Source organism: Myotis lucifugus, unplaced genomic scaffold (genome assembly GCF_000147115.1).
Source record: "Myotis lucifugus unplaced genomic scaffold, Myoluc2.0 scaffold_18, whole genome shotgun sequence".
Taxonomy (NCBI): domain Eukaryota; kingdom Metazoa; phylum Chordata; class Mammalia; order Chiroptera; family Vespertilionidae; genus Myotis; species Myotis lucifugus.
In genome coordinates, this window is record NW_005871066.1 from 199,190 (window position 1) to 222,351 (window position 23,162).

The following is a 23,162-nucleotide window of genomic DNA, read 5'->3' on the forward strand; positions in this document are numbered from 1 at the left end:
TTGTCCCTCTCGTGTTTAACATACTCCTGTGCGCAGTTCCAGCTTCTTTGTTTCCCTTTTAAACTAGTTGTTTCATAAAAGCAAAGTCTTGCCCGGCCAGTGTGGCTCAGTGGTTAAATGTCGACCTATGAACTGGGAGGTCAGGGTTCGATTTCTGGTCAGGGCACATGCCCGGGTTGTGGCCTCGATCCCCTGTGGGGGGTATGTAGGAGGCAGCCAATTAACGATTCTCTCTCATCACTGATGTTTCTATCTCTTTCTCTCTCTCCCTTTTTCTCTGAAATCAATAAAAATATATTAAAAAAAATAAAAGCAAAGTCTTTTCTCTTTTTGAAACTTAACATCTCAAACCTAAAAGGCGACTTTGTATCTATTCGTAGTGGGAGCGCTTTTCTCTGTGTTAGTATCTGCAGGCGCCAAGGAGAAACGATAGGAAATGGATAGAAATGCAGGATGCTGGGCACAGAGAGGACCTTCGGAATGGCAGCCAGTGCCTTTCTGTTTATGGATGAGGTTACGGATGAGGAAACAGGCCCAGAGTGAGCCGGTCAGACAGGCAGCTGGATCTGGGCCACCTCGGCCCCCGACCGTCACCGCTGGGCTCTGTCCTGGGGTCACAGTGACCACAGGGAGAGGCAGTGTGGAGCGGACTGCACATGGGGAAGAGGGGGAGGCTCAGAATTCTGTTACGTAACTTCTGTTAATTTTTTAAAAATTTATACTGCCGTCGTGCATGCTGCGTCCTAGCAGGGACGCCGTGGCATTCTCCCACGGGAACGCGTCCCCAGTGTTGATCTGCTGGTGTCCCCGGCTATGGACGAAGGCCTGTGCGTGCAGGGCCCTGGGAGCCGCAGGGAGAACACGTCTGGTCTTTCACTCGGTCACGTGCTGCTTTTGTTCTAAGAACCACAGGTGGACAGAAGCCTGTTATCCAATTTGCATCTGTCCTGTCCCCCTTTTTTTTTTGAGTCTAAATCCTCCAGTGTCTAAGCCTATGTGACCCGACCGGTGAACACATTTGGCTTTACTGCTTCAGCAAGCCCAGGCTCGCGTGGTCAAAGCCGGCTGCCGACTCCCTGAAACAGGGACGCCCTCAGGCTCGCTGAGATGGGAGCTGTCAGGGTTTTTCTCCTGCGTGAAGGAAAGCGCTTACTGTGGGCGAGCAGAAAGTCAGGGTGTCTGAGTTCAGATCTCAGGAAGCTGTCAGAAACAGGCCGTGCCCGTCCTGGCCTGCGATGGCCACTTAACACCGTCGGTGAAATAGACTGATCGCGGCTCGAGTGGGGAAATCCTTCCCCGGGGGCTTGGTTCTGCCGAGAGCTGGGGAGAGAGTGCACTGAGGAGGTGGGCTCATTGCTGGGATGGGAAGAGGCTGGCCTCACCCCATAGCATCTGTATACCAGCGGGACTTCCTAGGGCAGCTGTGGGCAAACTACGGCCCTCGGGCCGGATCCAGCCCATTTGAAATGAATAAAACTAAAAAAAAAAAGAGACCGTACCCTTTTATGTAATGATGTTTACTTTGAATTTATATTAGTTCACACAAACACTCCATCCATGCTTTTGTTCCGGCCCTCCGGTCCAGTTTAAGAACCCATTGTGGCCCTCGAGTCAAAAAGTTTGCCCACCCATGTCCTAGGGTGACCTCTCCTTCCTCTTTAAATGTCAGAAACCAGCCCTAACCGGTTTGGCTCAGTGGATAGAGCGTGGGCCTGCAGACTGGGGGGGTCCCAGGTTCAATTCCGGTCAAGGGGATGTACCTTGCTTGCAGGCACATCCCCATTGGGGGGTGTGCAGGAGGCAGCTGATCGATGTTTCTCTCTCATCGGTGTTTCTAACTCTCTATCCCTTTCCCTTCCTCTCCGTAAAATATCAATAAAATATATATTTTTAAAAAAAATGTCAGAAACCAACAGACATTCAAAGAAGAAAGTAGTCACCCTCTGCATCCGGAATTCCCAGCATCCGGAATTCACCGCTCTTAGCCGTTTGATAAGCCTGCTTTTTTCCCCAGTCTCTCTCTAAACTTGAGTAACTATACAAGTGACATCAGGTGTTTGTTGAAGGATTAAAACAGTAATACAAGTGATATAGTTTTACTTACTTTCATATGTACATATACATTTATATAGAAAATATACAGTGGTGTTTAGGAAGAGTTTTTGAATGATGGAGAGTGATTTGTCTCTCATTTAATGCTGCAGGTCAATTATAGGGCCTCCACAGCACTGGGGACTTGGGACCCCTTTATTCTGTAGCTCTGCCATATGTAATTTTAAAAAACATATTTTTATTGATTTCAGACAGGAAGGGAGAGGGAGAGATAGAACCATCAATGATGAGAGAGAATCATTGATTGGCTGCCTCCTGCACACCCCCATTGGTGATCAAGCCTGCAACCTGGGCATATGCCCTGACCAGGAATTGAACCGTGACCTCCTGGTTCAAGGTTGATACTCAACCACTGAGCCATGCTGGCCGGGCTGCCACCTTTAACTTGAGAAGGCCACTCCTGCTCCTATCACCACCTCAGTATCATGAAATGAGCAACAGGAAAGGGAGGGCATGCTCCTTATAAGGGTGCAATGTGGGAGTATGTCACTTCTGCTCATACGCCATTCATCAAACCTGGTCTCACATGGTCACACATAGCTGCAAGGGAGGCTGGGCAGCCACTGAAGTGTCTCATTGAAACTTCTATTATGTGGAAGAGAACAGGTGAGGGTACGAGGAGCACTTCATCGGAATCCTCAGCCACAGGAAAGGGTTTGCTTTTTTTCCCTGTACCTGTTGCTTTGTGAGGAAACATTTTCCACGGAAGTTATCAAGTGGACTTGAGCTACTGAAAAGTTACCCAGAGTGAACGCGTTTCCCTCTGGGATTTTAAATCACGTTTATTCCAGTGGTTACAGGGACGTGTGTGAAATATATTGAGATGAGGTGGCTTCTCCTTAAACTCTTATTTTTTCTGGTGCTGCTTTTTGCGTCTTTCTTTTCCACCGTTTTTGATATTTGTTTGATACTTAGTTTCATCCTTGTCTTTCTCTGTGTTGGCAGGTATGGCGCCGGCTCAAGGCTGGGTGAGACGGTACTTCAAGGCCTTCTGTAAAGGCTTCTTCGTGGCGGTGCCGGTGGCCGTGACCTTCCTCGATCGGGTGGCCTGCGTGGCGCGAGTGGAGGGAGCATCCATGCAGGTGACAGTGAATGCGCCTTCATTCTCACAGCACATGTGTCACTCTCTCTCAAGCACTGGAGACGCGGTTTCTCTGTGTCACTTCTGTGCTGGGACCTGAAAGGCTATACAAAGATCTTGAGGTTTAACTTTCCTGACTTTTTTAATAAGGTTTTTCCAATGTAACTCACAATCAGAGGAGAGGCGAAGAAAAATAATTACCGGATTGTTATCTGTATCTGTCTACCTCTCTATATATCTTTTTAGGAATTGTAAATGGAGATTCTAAATAAGTTTTTTTTTATCCTCCCCCCTAGATAGTTTATTGATTTGAGACAAAGAAAGAGAGAGAAAGAAAGAGAGGGAGAGAGAGAGAGGGAGAGAGAAACATAGGTCAGCTCCTAGGTATGTGCCATGACTGGGACTCAAACCCACAACCTTTTGGTGCATGGGAGGAGGATGCTCCATCCAACTGAGCCACCCGGCCAGGGCGTAAATGGAGGTTCTAAAGAAATGTTACTGAATGATGTCGTATTTTGTGTATCTGCTTGGGATTTTAAGCCATTTTAGTTCTCTATATTTGAATCTATACCTAAATATCTTTTTAAGACCAAATTATTAGTGCAGATGCAGGCTGGGTTTGGGCCAGAGTCAGCACTCTGTTGAGCTGTACACCCAGTAGGTAGAAGGTCCCAGCCTGGAGCCCGGGTGCCAGGTCGTAGAGGGTTCTTTCGGTGCCGGCCACACTTCAGTTACCAGACGGGGAGTGGAGACCTCCGACGGTTAATGCCGGCGTCTCCTGGGCTGACTTAGAGGAACCATGACTGTCCTTGGGTGCTGTCTGGGGCCTCACGGTCATGCAGGGAAGGAGCCTTTGAGTTTGTAGTGGGTTTGTTGCTTCTGTGGCTGGATGCTGGCTTGGTGTAAGTTCATGCACTATGCCAGCGGTTCTCAACCTCTGGGTCGAGACCCCTTTGGCGGCCGAACGACCCTTTCACAGGGGTCGCCTAAGACCATCCTGAACATCAGATATTTACATGACGATTCATAACAGTAGCAACATTACAGTTACGAAGTAGCAACGAAAATAATTCTATGGGTGGGTCACAACATGAGGAACTGAATGTAAAGGGCCAGAAGGTTGAGAACCACTGGAGAGCGTTGGCCTGTGGACTGAAGGGGCCCAGGTTGGACTCCAGTCTAGGGCACAGGCCTGGGTTGCAGATTCCATCCCCAGTGGGGGGCGTGCAGGAGGCAGCCGATCCATGATTCTCTCTCATGATTGATGTTTCTAGCTCTCTCTCCCTGCCCTTCTGAAATCAGTTTTATAAAAAGAAAAAGAATGACTAGCAGTTTCGGGGAGAGGCTCAGGCAAAAGCCAGACCCCAGGGGGTGCAGGGCCTCCCAGGCCTCCGGGCTCCTCAGGCTCCTGGCTGTGCTGAGGGGGAGCCTCGAGAAGAGACGCTGCCCAGCCCGGCCGGGGCGCAGCCTGCGGGACTGAGGCAGGTGCTGCCCCTCTTCTCCAGGAGGCTCACCTCCCGCCCCGGAAGTGGTTCTGCCGGAAGTCAGCGCGGAGGATCTGTGCGGGGCTGAGGCAGGTGCTGCCCCTATTCCTCAGGAGGCTCACCTCCTGCCCCGGAAGTGGTTCTTCCGGAAGTCAGCGCGGAGGGTTTGTGCGGAGCTCAGGCAGGTCAGTGCGGAGGGTCTGTGCGGGGAGAACCAGGGCAGCAGCCCCGAAGGGCCTGGGTCCGGTTCCGCTCCGAGGCCAGGGCCTTCCATGGCGGCCTGAGCATCAGCCAGAGCGTCAGCCCACCATCCCGGGGGCTCCTGTCCGAGGAGCAGGCGCCACGGCTGCGTTTGCAGCTTTGAGATGCTCGGGGCCTGCGCTCCTTCTCCCCCAACTCGCGGTGGAAACAAGCCCAGAGGGAGGTGGGTGCCGGCCGCAGAGGCGGGGCCGGGGTGCCGGGCCTCCACCTGGTGGGGTCACGGTGCCGCCTTCGGGGCCGGTGGGTGATGGGCGACAGGAGTGAAGGTGGAAACAGTGGGGTGGCGGCTGGTCTGGGAGGTGGTGCTGGAGGTGGAGACGCTGGGGGGGTCGGAGGCGGAAGAAGGGCGTCCCTGGGTCTGTCCGTCCAAACACGTTGAAGCCGGAGACAGACCCAGGCGCCGGGCGCACGAGGCTCCACTGACCCCCTTTGCTGCAGTTTTCCAAGCCGCCTGCCCGCGTCGCGGTCCTGGTGACCTGGTCACTTACCCGTCAGTTACCGCTTAGCTCCTCTCGGACCCTCGTGCTGCCCTGTCCAGCCGCAGTTCCTGGAGGCGGGTGGCGGGGGTACGTTCAGGTGAAGAGAGTTAGAGACTAGTGAGGACTCCTCCAGCCCAGGCTCGTTTGGCCCAGAGCATAGAGCGTCCGCCTGCGGGCCCAGGGGACCCGGGTTCGATTCCGGTCAAGGGCATGTGCCTGGGTTGCAGGCTCCTTCCTGGCTCGAGCCCTGTTTGGTCCTCATGCAGGAGGCAACCGATAGATGTGTTTCTCGCACATCCATGTTACTCTCTGTCTTTCTCTCTCTCTTCCACTCTCCCTGACAGGTGAGGATTAAAAAAAAAAAAAGTGCCTCCCGCCCACCCAACAGCCGCCCTCCCCCCCCCACTTTCCCTCTGAGGTTCCGCCATCTGTTCCATGTTTCTGTCTTTGTATTTATTGGTTCATCAGTTTATTTTGTTCATTAGATTCCACATATGAGTGAGATCATGTGGTATTTGTCTTTCTCTGACTGGCTTACTTCACTGAGCAGATACTCTCCAGGTCCCTCCATGCTGCCCCAAAGGGTGAGAGATCCTTCTTTTTCACAGCTGCATAGTATTCCCTGGTGTGAATGAACCAGTTTTTGTTTTTTTTTATCCACTTCATCTATGGATGGGCACTTGGGCTGTTTCCAGATCTTAGCTATGGTGAATTGTGCTGCTATGAACACAGGGGTGCATATGTTCTTTCTGATGGGTTTTTCTGGTTTCTTTGGATATATTTCTAGAAATGGGATCAGTGGGTCAAATGGCAGTTCCATATTTAATTTTTTGAGGAAACTCCATACTGTCTTCCATAGTGGCTGCACCAGTCTGCATTCCCACCAGCAGTGCATGAGGGTTCCTTTTTCTCCACATCCTCTCCAGCACTTGTCATTTGTTGATTTGTTGATGGTAGCCATTCTGGCAGGTGGGAGGTGATACCTCATTGTCGTTTTAATTTACTTCTCTCTGATGATCAGTGACTTTGAACATTTTTTCATATGTCTCTTGGCCATCTGTATGTGAGAAATGTCTATTTAGGTCCTTTCCCCATTTTTAATTGGATTGTTTGTCTTCCTTTTGTTAAGTTGTATGATTTCCTTATATATTTTGGAGATTAACCCTTTATCCGATGTATCATTGCCAAATATGTTCTATACCAGTGATGGCGAACCTATGACACGCGTGTCAGAGGTGACACAGGAACTCATTTTTTTTGGTTGATTTTCCTTTGTTAAATGGCATTTAAATATATAAAATAAATACCAAAAATATAAGTCTTTGTTTTACTATGTTTGCAAAGATAAAAAAATTTCTATATGTGACACGGCACCAAAGTTAGGGTTTTTCAAAATGCTGACACGCCAAGCTGAAAAGGTTCGCCATCACTGTCCTATACAGTGGGCTCCCTTAAAAAATAATAAAAATAAAAAAGAAAGTAAAAATATTGCCCTAGCTGGAATGGCTCAGTGGTTGAGCATTGACCTATGAACCAGGAGGTCACAGTTGGATTCCTGGTCAGGGCACATGCCCGGGTTGCAGGCTCGATCCCCAATGTGGGGCGTGCAGGAGGCAGCCGATCCATGATTCTCTCTCATCATTGATGTTTCTATCTCTCCCTCTCCCTTCCTCGCTCTGAAATCAATAAAAATATATTCAAAAAGAAAGAAAGTAAGAACAGTGCACTGCAGGGGACAGGAGGAGGGGTTTCCGGTGCACGGCTCTCTTCCTCCATGCTGCTTGCTGCATTTAGCACGGAGTGGGGTTCACATACCTGCCTCTCCGGCTTTGAATCCCTGGCAGTCTCGCCTTGGACCCCATCCTTAGGGAAGGCTAGGCTTTCTTGGTGGAACTTTTGAGTTCGAATCTTCCTATGAGATGAAAACTGCCTTGTCCCCTAGCACGCAGGTCTGTTTTGGGTTCCTGGGGTCTCTTTGGATCCATCCCTTTGGTAACCGACAGTCACGTTAATAGTGATTTTCTCCTGTTTCCTTCGTGGTGCCTGGCCACACCACCATCGCTAGCTCTCCCAAGGTGGACTTTCCCAGAACACGTGGCCTGCTGGCCTAGGAGCCGATATTCCAGAGGGTCCCATGGCCATCGGAGTGCCCCAGTCTTCACCTGTTTAGCCCCAGTTTACCCACTGAACACCCGTCGTCGTGGCTGCCATGAAGAGGACAGTTACTACATTCACTAAACAGTGTTAGGAATGGATTGCCTTAGGAAGAAAGTGTTACGTAGAGTCGTCCTTGAATGTCAGCCTGATCTCTTCCCGTATTCCTGGACCTCACTCCCAAGAATTCACATTTGTTACCTTGCTGTTTGTTTGATAGCCTATGTAGAGTTTCCTTGGCTGTGGCTACAGACAAGCAGCTTGAATTGCTCTAGACAGACGGGAGATAAATCGGGAGGTTTATTCTGTACCAGGAGGACGGCGGGAGGGTGGCCACCATCAGGGGAGGTGGAGCCAGGGCCCGAGTGCTGCCCGTGGCCTGGTCTTCTCTGCTCCCACCGGCTGCTCTGTCTGCATTTTGGCTGTGTCCCTCAGACCGGCCTCCTTCCCCACGCAGGCGCAGGGCTGCTGGCAGCTGCCAGGCCTCCAGGTGCCCAGTGCCACCACCGCCCGGGGGAGGGCTCTGCTCATGTCTGCACTTCCCTTTGAGAAATCTTGGGGAGGGCCTGGGATCATTCAGCTCAGGTCCTGCACCCTGACCCGTGCGAAGACTGGTCAGCTCTGGCCAGCAGGCGAGGGCGCCGTGAGGGGCCTGGCACGGGCAGGTGTGCGCTCCTCACCCAGGCTGGGCTGAGTGAGAGGTCCGCAGCATCTGTTTGAATCACATTGTTTCATGGGTTTCCAGGGTGACCCAGGGGTGACCTTTCTCAGAGGAAGGGTTGGGTGCCATTTTCAGAATAAAAGAGGATAGGCTATGTGGGGAAGAAAGGGAAAAATGTGTATTTACCATGGTCATGACTATACTTCAGGGATTTTAGACTGCTTCTAAGGATACTAGATAATTTATTTACATTTCAGGGGATATCACTAAGCCTTACTTAAAACTAGGAGGAGAAATTGCCCTGGTGAGGTGTGGCTAATGATGAATGCAGCATGGTGGGGGAACAGGAGGAGAAATTGCAGGGGTGAGGTGTGGTTAATGATGAATGCAGCATGGTGGGGGACATCTTTTCTGCTGCGCAGCTTTGATGAGCGGAACATGCTGTAGACTCCGGGGTTTCACAGAATGTTGGAAAGAAGTCCCGTCCTCACATTTATCTAATGATGCGCGTACTAGACGAGCTGGCAGGGCGTGGAGGTCTCTGGAAGCCCTGCACCCGCAGGGCACGTGCCCGCCTCTGTGGCGGTGGAGGCCTGCCATTCCCGCAGTGTGTGGGGCTGGTGGGTCTGCTCTGCGGCAGGAGGGCGCTGCATGCCTGGGAGCATCTTCTTCTCCGCGGGTTGAAAAGTATGAAAGGAGGGCAGAAAAGCAGGAAGCAAGGAAAAGGATGCCGCAGAGACGGAGGGAGAGGAAAGGAAAGAAGGGAGATGAGTTGGGTGATGGAGGAGACACCGGGAGGGGTGGCAGGAGAGTGGCCCAGAGCCCGGTGAGGAGGGGACAGGACAGGGAGGGCTCTGGTGGAGGGTCCCCGCGGTGGGGCCTCCCTTGGCCGGTGACAGGTCTGTGCGGAACTCCGCGAGGTCCCGCACGGAGCCACACTCGCCTCCCACCTCACTGCCCACGGTCCTTTCTGTGGCTCAGGCTTCCAGGATCGATTTACAGCTCATGAGGGTCTGCTAGACCGATCGCGTGGGGCAGTCCAGCTCGATGAAGGGAAGTCAGACATGAAAACAAAGTCTTTGAGGCTGCAATTCATTGGGAAATAGGAGTTTGTAAAACATTTGTTTTTTAAAACACAGCAGTGTGGGCAGGCCTCTGGGTGGATGAGCGACGCCCTGGGCCACGCTCTGCCCCAGGGTGGCGGCAGGAATTGCTGGTGAATGACCATCCCCACGGCCCTTCCCCTCAGGGCGCCTGATGCCTCCTACTGGCTGCGAAAGGCCACTGTGCAAGGGCCTTCTTTCTTACAGTAGAACAGTGGTTCTCAACCTTCCTAATGCCGCGACCCTTTCATACAGCTCCTCATGTTGTGGTGACCCCCAACCATAAAATCATTTTCGTTGCTACTTCATAACTGTAGTTTTGCTACTGTTATGAATCGTCATGTAAATATCTGTTATGTAGGATGTATTTTCATTGTTACAAATTGAACATAATTAAGCATAGTGATTAATCATAAAAACAATAGATGGTTATATATGTGTTTTCCGATGGTCTTAGGCGACCCCTGTGAAAGGGTCGTTCGACCCCCAAAGGGGTCGCGACCCACAGGTTGAGAACCGCGGCAGTAGAAGCAGGGCCACATCACTCAGCCTTAGTGTCACTCAGGAAATGGAGCCGGATAGCGCACATGGTGGCAACTCCAGCGAGAAGGGGAGCCGGTGGGATGCAGTTATTCACCTGGGCAGCTCTGGGCCACAGAGGCTGTCGGAGTGAGCAGGCGGCTGGGAATGGCTTTTGGACTTGCCCCAGCCTTGGGACTTGATTTGAGTGAGTGCCCGCAGCAGGGTCCCTTCGACGTCGGCCCTCACCATCTCACACTTCACAGAGTCAGGGAAAGAACTGGCAGGAAGCACATCGCCCTGTTTTTGCTGCGTTGCTACATCGTTCTATCCAGTGCATCACCTTCCCCTTTCATTGTGCACAGCCAGAGGGGACTTGCTTGGAAACACCGCTGCGCAGTCCTGCCTCTCGCCCCGACTGCAGAGAAGGAGGCCTGCAGAGTGTGTGAGGAAATTAGAGAACGGGAGGGGGACAGGGTTTCGTCAGCACCCAGGTCTTTATTCACCACCAACGCGCGTTCCTCGGTTCCCCACCGCCTTGCCTTTCCGCGACCTGCAGGTGATCCCAGAGAAACCGTCCGCAATAACCCTCCCAGGCTCCCACCTGGCTCTAGTCATTCTCTCATTTCCCGCTGAGTTTAAAATGAAATGTGCTGTCAGGGAAGCAAACAAAGAGGCTTGCGCTCTCTTTCTCTGCCACGTTTATTTATTGTATTCTATTAAAAAATTGAATCCTCCCGTGGGCTTAATATTCAACGGTTATTATGGACCATAACTGTCATTTTCAATTCTGAGGCGTTCGATGCAAATAGACTCTCTAGAAAAGAGACGTATTGTGTTTTACGCGCCAGAACTGCACGCGGAATCAGGGAGGGCTCTGCTACCTGCCGGGCTTGGACTTCCAAGGTGCCAGGAGCACAGGTGGGCACGCACCGCCTTGTCTCAGATGCTGGGCTCCGTGCCCGTCACCTCCGGGGCTGGGCTGACTTTGCAGGCAGCTGCGAGGCAATGCTGACGCTTCATCGGCTTCCCCAGGTGCTCTCCTCCCAAATTACCTTTGGCTCAAAAGTCTCACCTGAGGCGTTTGCCCATTAGGATGTTGCCTGTTTTATGTCATTCTGCAGCCTGTCATTAATAGAGGTTTCAGATCCTTTTGTGTGAAAGCCCAGTCCCATGTGGCTCAGGGTTCAGGATCTGGAGAAGGGCCGCACGCAAATGAAAGAGACGAGACAAGAAATAATAATTTGGAAATATTGGGGGCCAGGCGGGCAAGCCCAGTGCAGGAGAAAAGACTTCCCCTGGTGCCCAGGCCTTGCCAACCTTTTATTCAATTTTGGATACGCATCTAGCTCTTAGGCAGGTAATTGTGGTAACAGACAGACTATCTTAAAGGTCAGTTAATATTAGAAAGATTTACTCTGAAATTATTTGGTCAGGAAATAGCTTGAGCCCCCATTGTCTGGACTAGACAGTCGGTGCATAGCTCTGGCCCTTGCCAGGGCTCAAGGTTCACCAGCGTTTCGGGATCCTTGTTTACACTTCTCTGCTAGTGAAGACAATGGGCGGCTTCCCACACTTTTGTATTTAGAGCAACTGGCATATGTGATGCCGAGACCGTGGGTGAGTGATCACTGCAACGTCCCTGTGACTGCAGCTGCCCAGCGACCTCAGACTGGAGTCGCTGACTAACCAACCGCCTAGCGGAGCACAGCCTGCAGTGCAGAATCAAGAGCGATACATGTGTTGGGCTTTTGTGTTGGGGTGTGGAGTTAGTGTTGCTTGAGTTTGTTTTGTAGCAGTGGGTAAGTAATAGGAGGATATGCGGTGTTGTCTCTTTCATTGCCACAGTGCTTTCCCTACACAGTTGAGCCCTTTAATTCTGAGAGCTTTGGTTCATGTCCTTCGGGGTCCCATGGGCACCATTTCTATTGATACATATTGGTACTGCTACAACGGGGCTGTTTTTTTCTTCCACGTGATGCAGCATCAAAGTCAATAATGAGGAGACATTGCACGAGTGGCGTTAAGCGATGGCAGTGTTGGGGAAGGTGGCCTCGTTGAGTTGTGCACATCTGGAGAAATCATCCGGACAGCCTCCTAAAAGCCTTTTTATTTGATGAACCACTTCCTTTCTGTTGCTACACATCTCACCATGGACTTTTTAAAACATATATATTTTTATTGATTCCAGAGAGGAAGGGAGAAGGAGAGAGAAATAGAAACATCAATGATGAGAGAGAATCATGGATCAGCTGCCTCCTGCACGCCCCCTACTGGGGATTGAGCCCACAATCCGGGCCTGTGCCCTGACCGGAATCTAACCTTGACCTCCTGGTTCATAGGCCCCGTGGGCCAGGCTCACCGTGAACTTTTCTCCCAGTCAGGAGGACACATCAGAGAGAAGGGGGGTTTCCTCTGGGCGCTGGAGAAGGACTCCCCGTGGACAGAAAGCCCTGTTCGGTTTGATGAGGAAGTTAAGGCTTTGACAGTGTATACATGCATCCATGCAGCTTGTACTGCAAACAGCAATCTGTCTTGTTCTTATGTAGAAATGTTTGTTTATATAATGTTTACATGTCATGAATTATACAGGATCTGTTTCTGGTCACGATTAATGTGAACTATTAACTTGAGCAGCTATTTCACTATCTGTGTTGTTAGCAAGAAAGCACCACACACGTGTTTAACGGCAGTGCTCGACCGCGTGTAGGTTTTAGCCTTCCAGTCGAGCGATCTCAATTAAAGGGCTGCTTAGCCATGAAAGACCTTGCCCAGGAAGAAAGCAGACTTGGAATACATTTTTCATAACAGGATCTAAAAGTAAGATGCTTTTCCCCTTTAAAAAACAACAACAAGTGCTTTGTTTTTACTCTAAAGCAGTGGTTCTCAACCTTCTGGCCCTTTAAATACAGTTCCTCATGTTGTGACCCAACCATAAAATAATTTTCGTTGCTACTTCATAACTGTCATGTTGCTACTGTTATGAATTGTAGTGTAAATATCTGATATGCAGGATGGTCTTAGGCCACCCCTGTGAAAGGGTCGTTCCACCGCCAAAGGGGTCGCGACCCACAGGTTGAGAACCGCTGCTCTAAAGCATTGTGTATTGATTGGAAAATCTAGAAAAGTACACAAAATAAAAGTAATCTTGATCACCTTCCAGAATTAGTTATTTTAAAGATATTATAGTTCAAATAAAAAGTATTGAATGATCCCTGTGTTCCAGATACCATAGAACAATATTCACTTTAAATATAACAACTTCCTGTCCCACAGCCCTGTGGTGAGGGTGCTGTTACTGAGCCATGTCTCAGATGAAGAAGTGGAGCCGAAGCATTAATTTGTTGACGACTCTGCAGATTTAAGCCAAGGTTTTCGACGTCAAAGTTTGCATTTTGAAACCATTATCAAGTCTTCTCATCCTTTTCTGCACAATATTCTTCCCTCCTTTAGCTTTTTCCTTCTCCAAATTGGATGACAGCAATTATTTTTTTATTGCTCACATTTTAACCTGATTTATTTTGAGAAACATATCCACTTATCCTTAAATATTTTCTGCAATGTGGTTTTCTCCCGAAAGTGTTTTTTTTAAATCTTTATTGTTGAAAGTATTTCATTTGTCCTCCTTCTTCCCCCATTGACCTTCCTCTCCAGCCTGCCCCTGCCCAGGCCCTCCCCACCCTCCTGTCTGTGTCCATGGGTTATGCATATATGCATACAAGTTGTTTGGTTAATTTCTTCTCAGCGAGCCACCCACCCACCCCCGCCTTCCCTCTGAGGTTGGACAGTCTGTTCCATGCTTCTATGTCTCTGGGTCTATTTTGTTCATCAGTTTAGTTTGTTCTTTAGAATGGCTTTACTACCCATAGATCATATGGTTTCACCATTGCTAATTTAATCTGTTTCCCATTATTGCTATTTAGGTTGGCTCAACCATTTGCCTATTATACATGTTATATGATGAACATCTTTGCACATATTTTTTATTATTTCCTTAGGATAACTTTCTAAATAGGACATTTCCAGCTCTAAGGAGAGCCCATTTTAAAGGCTTTAAGATACATTTAAGCACATTACCTTTTAAATAGTTTATACGGATTTTTATTTGTACAGCAATACATGAGAGTGGCCGTAAACCTCCACAGTACACAGGAAATACAATTAAAGATGAGGAGGATGAAAAATCAGCAACTCACTGTACTTTCAATTTAAATGAATAGGGTAGATGTCCATTGAAAATCTTTATTAACATAGCTTGAAAGGCTTGCTTTTCAAAGAAAAATTAAGAAATTTATTATCTATAAAAATACAACTTATTTTTATGTGAATAAAATTTCCTGCAGAAATGTCAAAAGGAGGAAGAGAACCATAAGTCTGTAACTAAGGGGATGAGATTCGAACAAAGTTTATTTATTTTATTTTTTTAAAGAGGGAACAGGGGCTTTATTGTGAATTCTTGTTAACTTTGTTGAGTCTGATGATAGTACTGTGACTATGTTAAAGTCATTATTTATTAAAAATACATAATAAAGCTGTAATAAATGAAAGTATTAACACAGAGCTAAAGCCGTAAGGTACAGGAGGTGGGACATGCTGGGTGTGACCTGTTAGAGCCAGCGTTTGGCCTCAAATTCTGCTCCCTCCAGTTTTTCTTTCTGTGTATTTTTAATTGCTGATAGCATTACAGATGTCTCCCGTTACCCCTCTAATTCCCCTCTACCCAGCCTCTACCCACCCCCTTCCCCGGGTCTACACCACCTGAATAAAGCTTATTCCCTAAGAAAAGCTCTTAAACCCTCTGAAGAAATGTGATTAGATCCCCACGTGGGTTTTCAGGGGTGAAGAGTCCCCGTGGGAAGTGCAGTGCATAGGAGTTGGAATTGAGGGGACTTTCAAGGGCGAAGGGATGAATGGGTGAGAGTAGGAATGAGTTTTACAGCTTCAAGGCTGCCTCGGCGAAGGGATCCTTGTTCTCTGCTGCCCTCTAAGCTGGACGAGTGAAGCATCTGTTTCTGTTCCAGCTCAGGTGGGACCTGCCCGGGTCCCCCCAGGTGGGCAGATGGAGGCTGCGGGCTGTCTGGTCGGTGGGGGTGACCCGGCCAGGACAGAGCCTGGAGTGACTCTGGGAAGATGCGCTCCTAATGGGAAGCTGGTGACAAGGCCAGGTGCTCCGTGGGGAGCCCTGGGAGCTGGAGCAGGTGTGAGGAGCCCATTATTCCACACTTATTCTTGAAGAGCCAGATGTACCTGAGACTTAATAAGCATAAATTTCCCACAGTGCCCTGTGGTTTGAATTTCTCCTCCCGGTACTCCAGTGTAATGTGTGCGTGACTAGGTTTTAATCACCTCGCAGGTTGAATAATTTTTGAATTAGGTGGGTGGTCATTGTAAGGGGTCAGGGTTAAGGGGCCAGGGCGATGAGCAGCGTTGACGGAGAGGAGTGCTCCGTTCCCAGCTCAGAGCTACGTGCAGACTGGGTGCAGCCCAGCCCCTCTGATCGCGCTCTCCTGGGGAAGCCACGCCGAGAATTCCAGAAGCCACGCCAACAGCGGAGACCGAGAACAGCAAGCGAAGGGAGATGGTGTTTTAGGCCATTCTCTCCGCAAGCCTTCAGAAGCGTGGCATCTGATAATGAGAATGTTTCTGTAATCAGAGGATACACTTTCTGCAGGCGGGAAGTTTGAAACAAATAGTACTGTTTCAGTTTCTCCTCTTACTGTAACTCAGAGCCTCCACCCCCACCCCTCCCGGCCACTGCAAGCATTTCTCTAAGATAATGGCTCTTCAAAAGGAGGCTGAGGGCTACTCTCGGTTCCTCACGGCAGCCCTTGGCAACCAGCTCCTTGAAAAGCACACAATTTAAGTGAAACATCTTGGATTGTATCTAGGCAGGGCGGGGGTGCTCTTTATATGTGAACAGTTGGAAGAATTGCTCCCAGAGAAGTGAGGTTCAAACCAGCTTGCGCCAGTAGACTGTGTAGCAAATTGTAGGCTGTGAACTTTAAATATATATTGATTTCAGAGAGAGGAAGGGAAAGGGAAAGAGAGAGAAACATCAATGATGAGAGAATCATTGATCTGCTGCCTCCTCCACGCCCCTCACTGGGGATCCAGCCTGCAACCGGGCATGTGCCCTTGACTGGAATTGAACCTGGGACCCTTCAGTCCGCAGGCCGACGCTCTATCCACTGAGCCAAACCAGCTAGGGTGGCTATGAACTTTTTTTTTTAATATATATTTTATTGATTTTTTACAGAGAGGAAGGGAGAGAGATAGAGAGTTAGAAACATCGATGAGAGAGAAACATCGACCAGCTGCCTCCTGCACATCTCCCACTGGGGACGTGCCCGCAACCCAGGCACATGCCCTCGACCGGAATCGAACCTGGGACCTTTCAGTCCGCAGGCCGACACTCTATCCACTGAGCCAAACCAGCTAGGGTGGCTATGAACTTTTTAATTAAAAAAAGGATAAGAGAAATGATTAATATGAAATTTATAGAGAGTCAAAACTAGTGGAATAATATCACTTACTGATTGATAACTGGGCTAAATCTTACAAGGTAAAACATCCATTATGTCTCTGTTTTATTCTCTAGGGGAGTTTCATTTTTCTAAACCAAGGCATAAATTCCCCCCAGACTGCCCAATGATTTCAACTTAGACACAGCTGAGAATTTAGGGTACCCCAACAATAATGTTTGTTTGTAGGAGGAATAAGCCTTCAGCAAAATCTCTGATTGGAGATAGCATGGAGCCCAGCTTTTGTTTGCACTGTTTCAGAAGCAGGCTTCATATCTATTTCTAGCTTTAGCATAACTTATTAATATCTGTTGAAATCTCCTGACTTTCTTAGAGTGAACAATATAATACTAGGTCAGAGCAAAGCATACAGTCACTTTCTTTTTATATAACTTAAATTTTTCCCCCCAAAAGGAAGAAAATGAAAATCATTTTCTCATCAACTGAAGATCAGAAGTTAGATTTTTAAAAGTTTTATTTATTTATTTACTAGAGTCCTGGTGCTTGACATTTGTGTACTTGGGTGGGGGGGGGGGGGTGTGTCCCTTAGCCCAGCCTATGCCCTCTCGCAGTCCGGGGGCCCTCAGGGGATGTCCGACTGACAGCTTAGGCCTGCTCCCTGCATGGGAGCCTAAACCATGAGTCGCATATCCTTAGCGCTGCTGCCGCCACCACTGCTGCGCTCTCCAGCTGTGAGCCTGGCTTCTGGCTGAGCGGCGCTCCCCCCTGTGGGAGTGCACTGACCACCAGGGGGCAGCTCCTGTGTTGAATGTCTGCCCCCTGGTGGTCAGTGTGCATCGTAGCGACCGGTAGTTCTGCTGTTTGGTCAATTTCCATATTAGCCTTTTATTATGTAAGATTAGAATATATTTTTATTGATTTCAGAGAGGAAGAGAGAGGGATAGAAAGATAGAAACATGAAAAAAAAAGAAACATTAACGATGAGAGAGAATCATTGATCAGCTGCCTCCTGCATGCCCCCCACTGGGGATGGAGCCTGCAACCTGGGCATGTGCCTTGACTGGGAATTGAACCCTGACCTCCTGGTTCATAGGTTGATGCTCAACCGTGTGGGGCTCGGCTACAGTGTCTTGGCCAGGTTCAAGCCTCGGACTAATGAAAGGACAGGGTCTTCTCGTTGCCATGTGCAAGTCCCAGCTAGAGGGCGGGGCCCTCCCAGCAATCATAGCCAACGGCTGTGGTTGTAAGCTTGAACCTATGGTCCAAACACGTGGCCCCATGTGCCTTGTGCTAGAGTTCAGGTGCATGTAGTTGAGTGGGGATGAAACTCACGAGAATGCTGTAAACAACTTGATCACGCCCCTACTTGGCCTCGTGGCATCTACTATAAAGTAAAGACACGGCTTATGGGCGCCGGCGCTGTCTCCTCATCAGGGAGCAGCGTCCCACCGAGACCTAGATTTCATTCTCTTGTCTGTCTTTTCTCAATCCTTTCATCCCCCCACTCAGGATCACCTTTGGCCGTAACACAACCGAGTTAGGTTTCTGCCCTGAGTGTTGCACAGTGGAAGCAGAGGAGTAGATTTCGAGGACGAAGTCATGGAGAAAAGAGGGCAGAGCCTCTGTCAGCCTGGGTTTGTTCTTTGTTGGTAATTCCCGTGATTTTGTCTTTTTCCAGTCACTCCTGGGAATCCCTTTGACCATGAGCAGGAACATTCAACTCAGTCTTGCATTTTGAAATACAGGTAGAAACTCCGAGATTCAATACTCCCTGAGCTTTGTAACTTCCAAACTTTATTATGTAAGTGGTTGTAGTTTTGATGTCATCTCTGGGATCTAGGAAGTAAAGTGTTGACAGCACAACAGGAGAGTCAGGGCTCTGTGCTTACATTGGTCCCCGAAGTGTATGCTTGTCGATTTAGATGCTTGTTTATGACGCCTTTGATTTGAGAAGATTGCTTGCTCTGTTGGAAGCATAAACTGCCATTCCCACACAAGGAAGCAAGATGTACAATTTCTAAGTAATAACATGGTTTACTCATTTTTCTAAAATGGCACCATCCAAATGATGTCTTCTTAATTCTGCCTGTAAGTTTTTCATTTTGAAGTTAGCACATTCTCTTCTCAAAAGTTGGCTTAGAAAACTCAGGAAATGAAGTGCTTTTTCTTTTTGAATTGTGTAATTGAAGTGCAAAGAAGTGTAGGTTTATGGTGCTGTAGACTAGTTTTCCAATTCAAGAAAGCTTTCTTCATGATACGTGTTAGTCGTATTCACTTGTTCATATTCATAAGTGAACAGTAAAGAAGACATTCTGTTGTGATTCATTTTATTTCATCATGGATAGTAAGAAAGCCCTGCTCAACTTCATTCCCAGTCCTTAAATGGCCTAACTTGATGCGAAACCAAAAAGTTTTCTGACTAGACGTATCCGGGATGTGTTTTCATGGAAAGGGACGTATACGTTGTTTGGATAAGGTACACTGCTGACAGACCATCTTATTTAAGGTGCTTTTCAAGGACCTTTCCTCTTCCAGACTTTACAGTTTATCAGGACTGTTTCCCAGCCACTCTCCTGGGCGCACAGAGACGGGTAAGACGTGATTTCTGCCTGTGCTGAGTGAAGGAGTCGTGTGTAGGCGGATTCCCATGAGCAGGTTTCCAGGACTGTCATTGGCCTTCACTAGCCTTGCTAGGGGGCATGGGTGGCGGGGGTTAGGGGGGAGGGGAGGGTTCAGTTCACCTTGTGGAGGAGAGGAAGGGCAAGAGACAACTCTGCTGTTTCCTTTATAAAAATTCAACATGTCTTCCAGGTGCTGACTGATGAGCCATTGGGATATGGGTAGTATTTGCAATTGAGAATATTGATGAGATTTTCTAGGAAAAGAATTCAAAAGACAGAGATGAATGAACTAAAGGTAGAAAATTCTGGGGCAAGAAAGCAACCTTCATAGGACAATGGTTGAGGAAGAGTCATCTAAAACTATGAGTTTAGCACTCTGGACTGCAACTTATTAGGTTATAAAATCAATATAGTGGATGTGAAATTAATACAGTTGCTTATAGACAGAATTTTAAAAACACAGAGAACAGGAAATATTGGTGTGTAGGTAGTAGAGGTCATTATTGTTTTGTGAAAGAAGTTATGAATAAAAAACAACCCTTTAGCTTTGTGACTGGTTAGCTATGAAGTAAAAATAATAACCATGATTTTAAGCTGGTTGACTGGGAAGATGGTATATAGAATGTGAAAAAATAAGGAAGAAAACTTTTATTTTTTGGTAGGAAATTGAAAATTTTATTTTTAAAATATATTTTTATTGATTTCAGAGAGAAAGGGAGAGAGCGAGACATCAAAGATGAGAATCATTGATTGGCCACCTCCTGCACACCCCCTACGAGGGATTGAGCCTGCAACCCAGGGAAATTGAACTGTGACCTCCTGGTTCCTAGGTTGACGCTCAACCATTGAGCCACACTGGCCAGGTGGGAAAATCTTACCCGATTGCATTGAATTTTATTTCACAGTCAAGTGAAACGATTAGCAGGGATTACCAACTGAAGATGGAGATGTTTAGGCGTCACCCGTAAGGGAGTTGTAGAAGCCCTGGGTCTGCCTGAGCTATCCCAGGATAACTGGTAGGTGTGGACACGGAAAGCCCGGGGAGTCAAAAACAAGGTCATGATACCCCCCCCCCCCGAATTTCCAGTGGTGCCCACATCTGCTTTGTAGAAACTCGACAGCTGATTCCAGGTATCTTTAAGGACAGAGACGGGCACTCTGTCCAGGGACTGGCCGTGGTCTGGCGCCCACTGTCTTCCTGGCGTCCATCCTGGTGCTCTGGTTGTGTCATCCTCTCCCGCTGCCACCATTGGCGAAGGGGGAGCCTCGGTTGAGGTTTGGCCCCTCCCCCCACAGAAATGGATGCTCCCCCTCATGACGTCTAAGAGCCCCGAAGCCTCTGGTGGACAAGCTCAGCTGGCGTGTCTGTGTCTTCTGCTCCCTCCCCTTGTTCCGGGGCCTCTTCGGGCCCATTTGCGATCATTCTTTTCCAGGTGCCACAGTGCCACCACCGCTGTGGGCTTCGCTCCTCCCTGTCTTCTCTTGGGAGGGTGACTCGCTTCTTCCTCCTGCCTCCTCAGTCCTCCCGCAGGCGTTCCACGCCTCTTTCCTGGAGTTAGGAGACATTTGAACACCCACATTTTCCCTTTCCATTTTCTCCTGGTTCCCCCGTGACGAACCCCGGTGGCCTTCCGGAAACTCATCATTCGCAGTTGTGTTAGAGCAGCACTTTGCTGAAAGCGACTGAGTTGGAGATGTGTTATTGCACTGCACAGAGCTAAGACGTGCAGGAGCCATGGAGATGGAGAAACTCGCATGACGGATGTGTCTCTCTCCCTGTTTGCAGCCCTCGTTGAATCCTGGAGGGAGCCAGTCGTCTGACGTGGTGCTTCTGAACCACTGGAAAGTGAGGAACTTTGAAGTCCAACGTGGTGACATTGTGTCATTGGTGTAAGTAGCCCAGGAACGTACTGTGTGTGTTCATACATGACAGCCTCCTTGAACTGGGAATCTGCCGCTAATACCATATCGCCAACTATTAAATTAATAGGTACATTTAAAATGTGATGCGTTTTAAAAAATCAATTTTGAAATGTAACAATGCTATATAAAAGGGGTTTTCTTTTACATTTAAAATGTATCCACTGGTTGACCTACTTGGATTTGGTAAAATGCGTTTAATGAAGTGTTGATTGGAAGTTATTATATTGAAGACTTAGAGTGTATATGTTTGGAATTAGTTTGAATTATTTAGAAATTTTGCATCTTGGAGGCAACCTCTGATGCTCATGTTTTATGCATTTGTGTAGGGACAGGATATTCCTAGGATCATTGTGATGTGAAATCCAGTGGCCTCTCTGAGTGATTTAACTGGAAAAAGGAGGTTTCGGAGGCTGGCAGGCTGGAGGCTTTTGCTTGGGACCAAAAGGTGGCGCTGTTTCCCTGTGAAAGTAGGAGAACTGGTCAGGAACAGGCATTGCACTCCCGTCCTGGGAAGAGAAGGAGTGCCAGCTGTGTGTGATCCACAGTGATATCGTACCCGCCCAGCACATGCCTGGCGGGCTGAGAGTCGAGATTTTTCTGTTTGTTTGTTTTAAAGGGAATTCTCGCCGAGAAGCCTGCGACAGAACCTGCCTTATTTCTTCTGGCTTCAGCCACTTGTAGAAATGGCTTAGTGTGGTTCCCTGCGATGCCAGCTGGTGCACTGGGGTAGCAGTTGATGGAGCCCTTCTTGTCATTTATGTTAACAACAGTCCAATCCCACCGCTGGGTGCAGGCCTCCATTTTGTGTTTCTGATTCTCGAATTGGGAGGCCCGATTCTCGGCGGGCATGATTTATAACTGTTCGGTGAAAGCAAAACCGGCATCGACTTGTTCACACTCCCCTCCGGCTGGTGCCTTGTGGAAACAGGTATCGTGTACGTGTGGCTCAGGGAGTCTGTTGGGCCAGGATTCGCGTGAAGGTACACGCACTGGACCTGGTGAGGGACTCATGGGATGAATACACTAGAGTGTGTTCTGGATGGCAGGCTCCCCGCACCCCGCACCCCCCCCCCCCATGGGGATTGGAAGCTCCCCGTGTCCTTGAGCGCTTGCTGCAACACGCACCTCCCCTCGGAGCAGGCGGGGGTCTGCCCTTCAGGGCCCTGGCTTTGCGACCTCGCTGGCGTCCTTCCCCGGCGGGTTAGCCTGGCCCAGCTCATGGTTCTCGTGCCTCTGGTTGGGCAAGGCCACATCCTCACTCAGTTGGGGATGGAGAGGACGCCGCCGAGTGAGGGAGGTCACTGTCCGCAGACAGTTGTCATTGTTTTTTTCCTTTAGAAACTTGCTGACTGTCTCTAAGCAAGTGAATCTGAACAGGTGATTGGGGGGAAAAATGGCTCCTTGAAGTTCAGGGTTGCAAGGCTCATAAAATTATCCTGGCTTATCATAGACTGCTGAGGGGCAGGAAAAATGAGACTGCTCTTCTGTGTAAACAGTAAAGCGATTGATATTTATTATATAAATTAATTTCAAGCACAGTACATTCCAACTGATGTTGATGTGATAAACTAGCTACTGTGGTTGAACTGTATTCTTAATGAGTTAATTATGTGCTATATCTGTCTTGTACAAATAACAGATTTTCCTTCGTAATGCTTGTTGCTAGCAGGAGCTACTTATAGAGAAGAATGCTTAGTTAAGGGCGTTATATTTAACAACAAATAATTAAATAGTGTTGCTTTCAACATTCTTTAGCATGATGTAATACTCTAAATGGTACCATTTAGCCCGGTCGGCGTGGCTCAGTGGTTGAGCGTTGACCTATGAACTGGGAGGTCACGGTTCAATTCCTGGTCAGGGCACATGCCCAGGTTGCGGGCTTGATCCCCAGTGTGGGGCATGTGGGAGGTAGCTGATGGATGATTCTCTCTCATCATTGATGTTTCTCTCTCTCCCCCTCTCCATTTCTCTCTGAGATCAATAAAAATACATTTTAAAGATACCATTTAAAGTATCAAGTTTTGTGAGCAAAAGTGCTTTCTAAACATGTCTTTATATGTTCACATATTTTAGGGACTGCTTCATTTGAAAAGATTGACATTGGTTTGATTAATGTTCATAATATACATTTAATTCATGTCAGAAAACACTGACTATTTGCTTTATCTACACGTGTGTATATGTAATATACATATTTAAACACATGTTTTTAAACAAAAATATATTTACATATTGTTTTTAACCTATTTTCACTTTATACTATATAATGAACATTAATATTC

The 23,162-nt window shown here is 48.2% G+C and overlaps 1 protein-coding gene across 5 annotated transcripts in view; it reads left to right on the plus strand.

The window, feature by feature from the left end:
• IMMP2L (inner mitochondrial membrane peptidase subunit 2) overlaps nt 1–23,162 on the plus strand; it is a 462,659-nt gene that overhangs the window by 39,804 nt on the left and 399,693 nt on the right. For 4 of the 5 annotated variants that reach the window (XM_006085318.3, XM_023751027.1, XM_023751028.1 and 1 more), the window contains exons 3-4: nt 3,058–3,194; nt 20,744–20,847. In XM_006085318.3, the coding sequence (XP_006085380.1) occupies nt 3,060–3,194; nt 20,744–20,847 (239 nt within the window). In that variant the 5' untranslated portion in view covers nt 3,058–3,059. Of the gene's footprint in view, nt 1–3,057; nt 3,195–20,743; nt 20,848–21,496; nt 21,651–23,162 lie in introns of those variants that run through there. The other variant, XM_023751026.1, reaches the window with a different exon arrangement.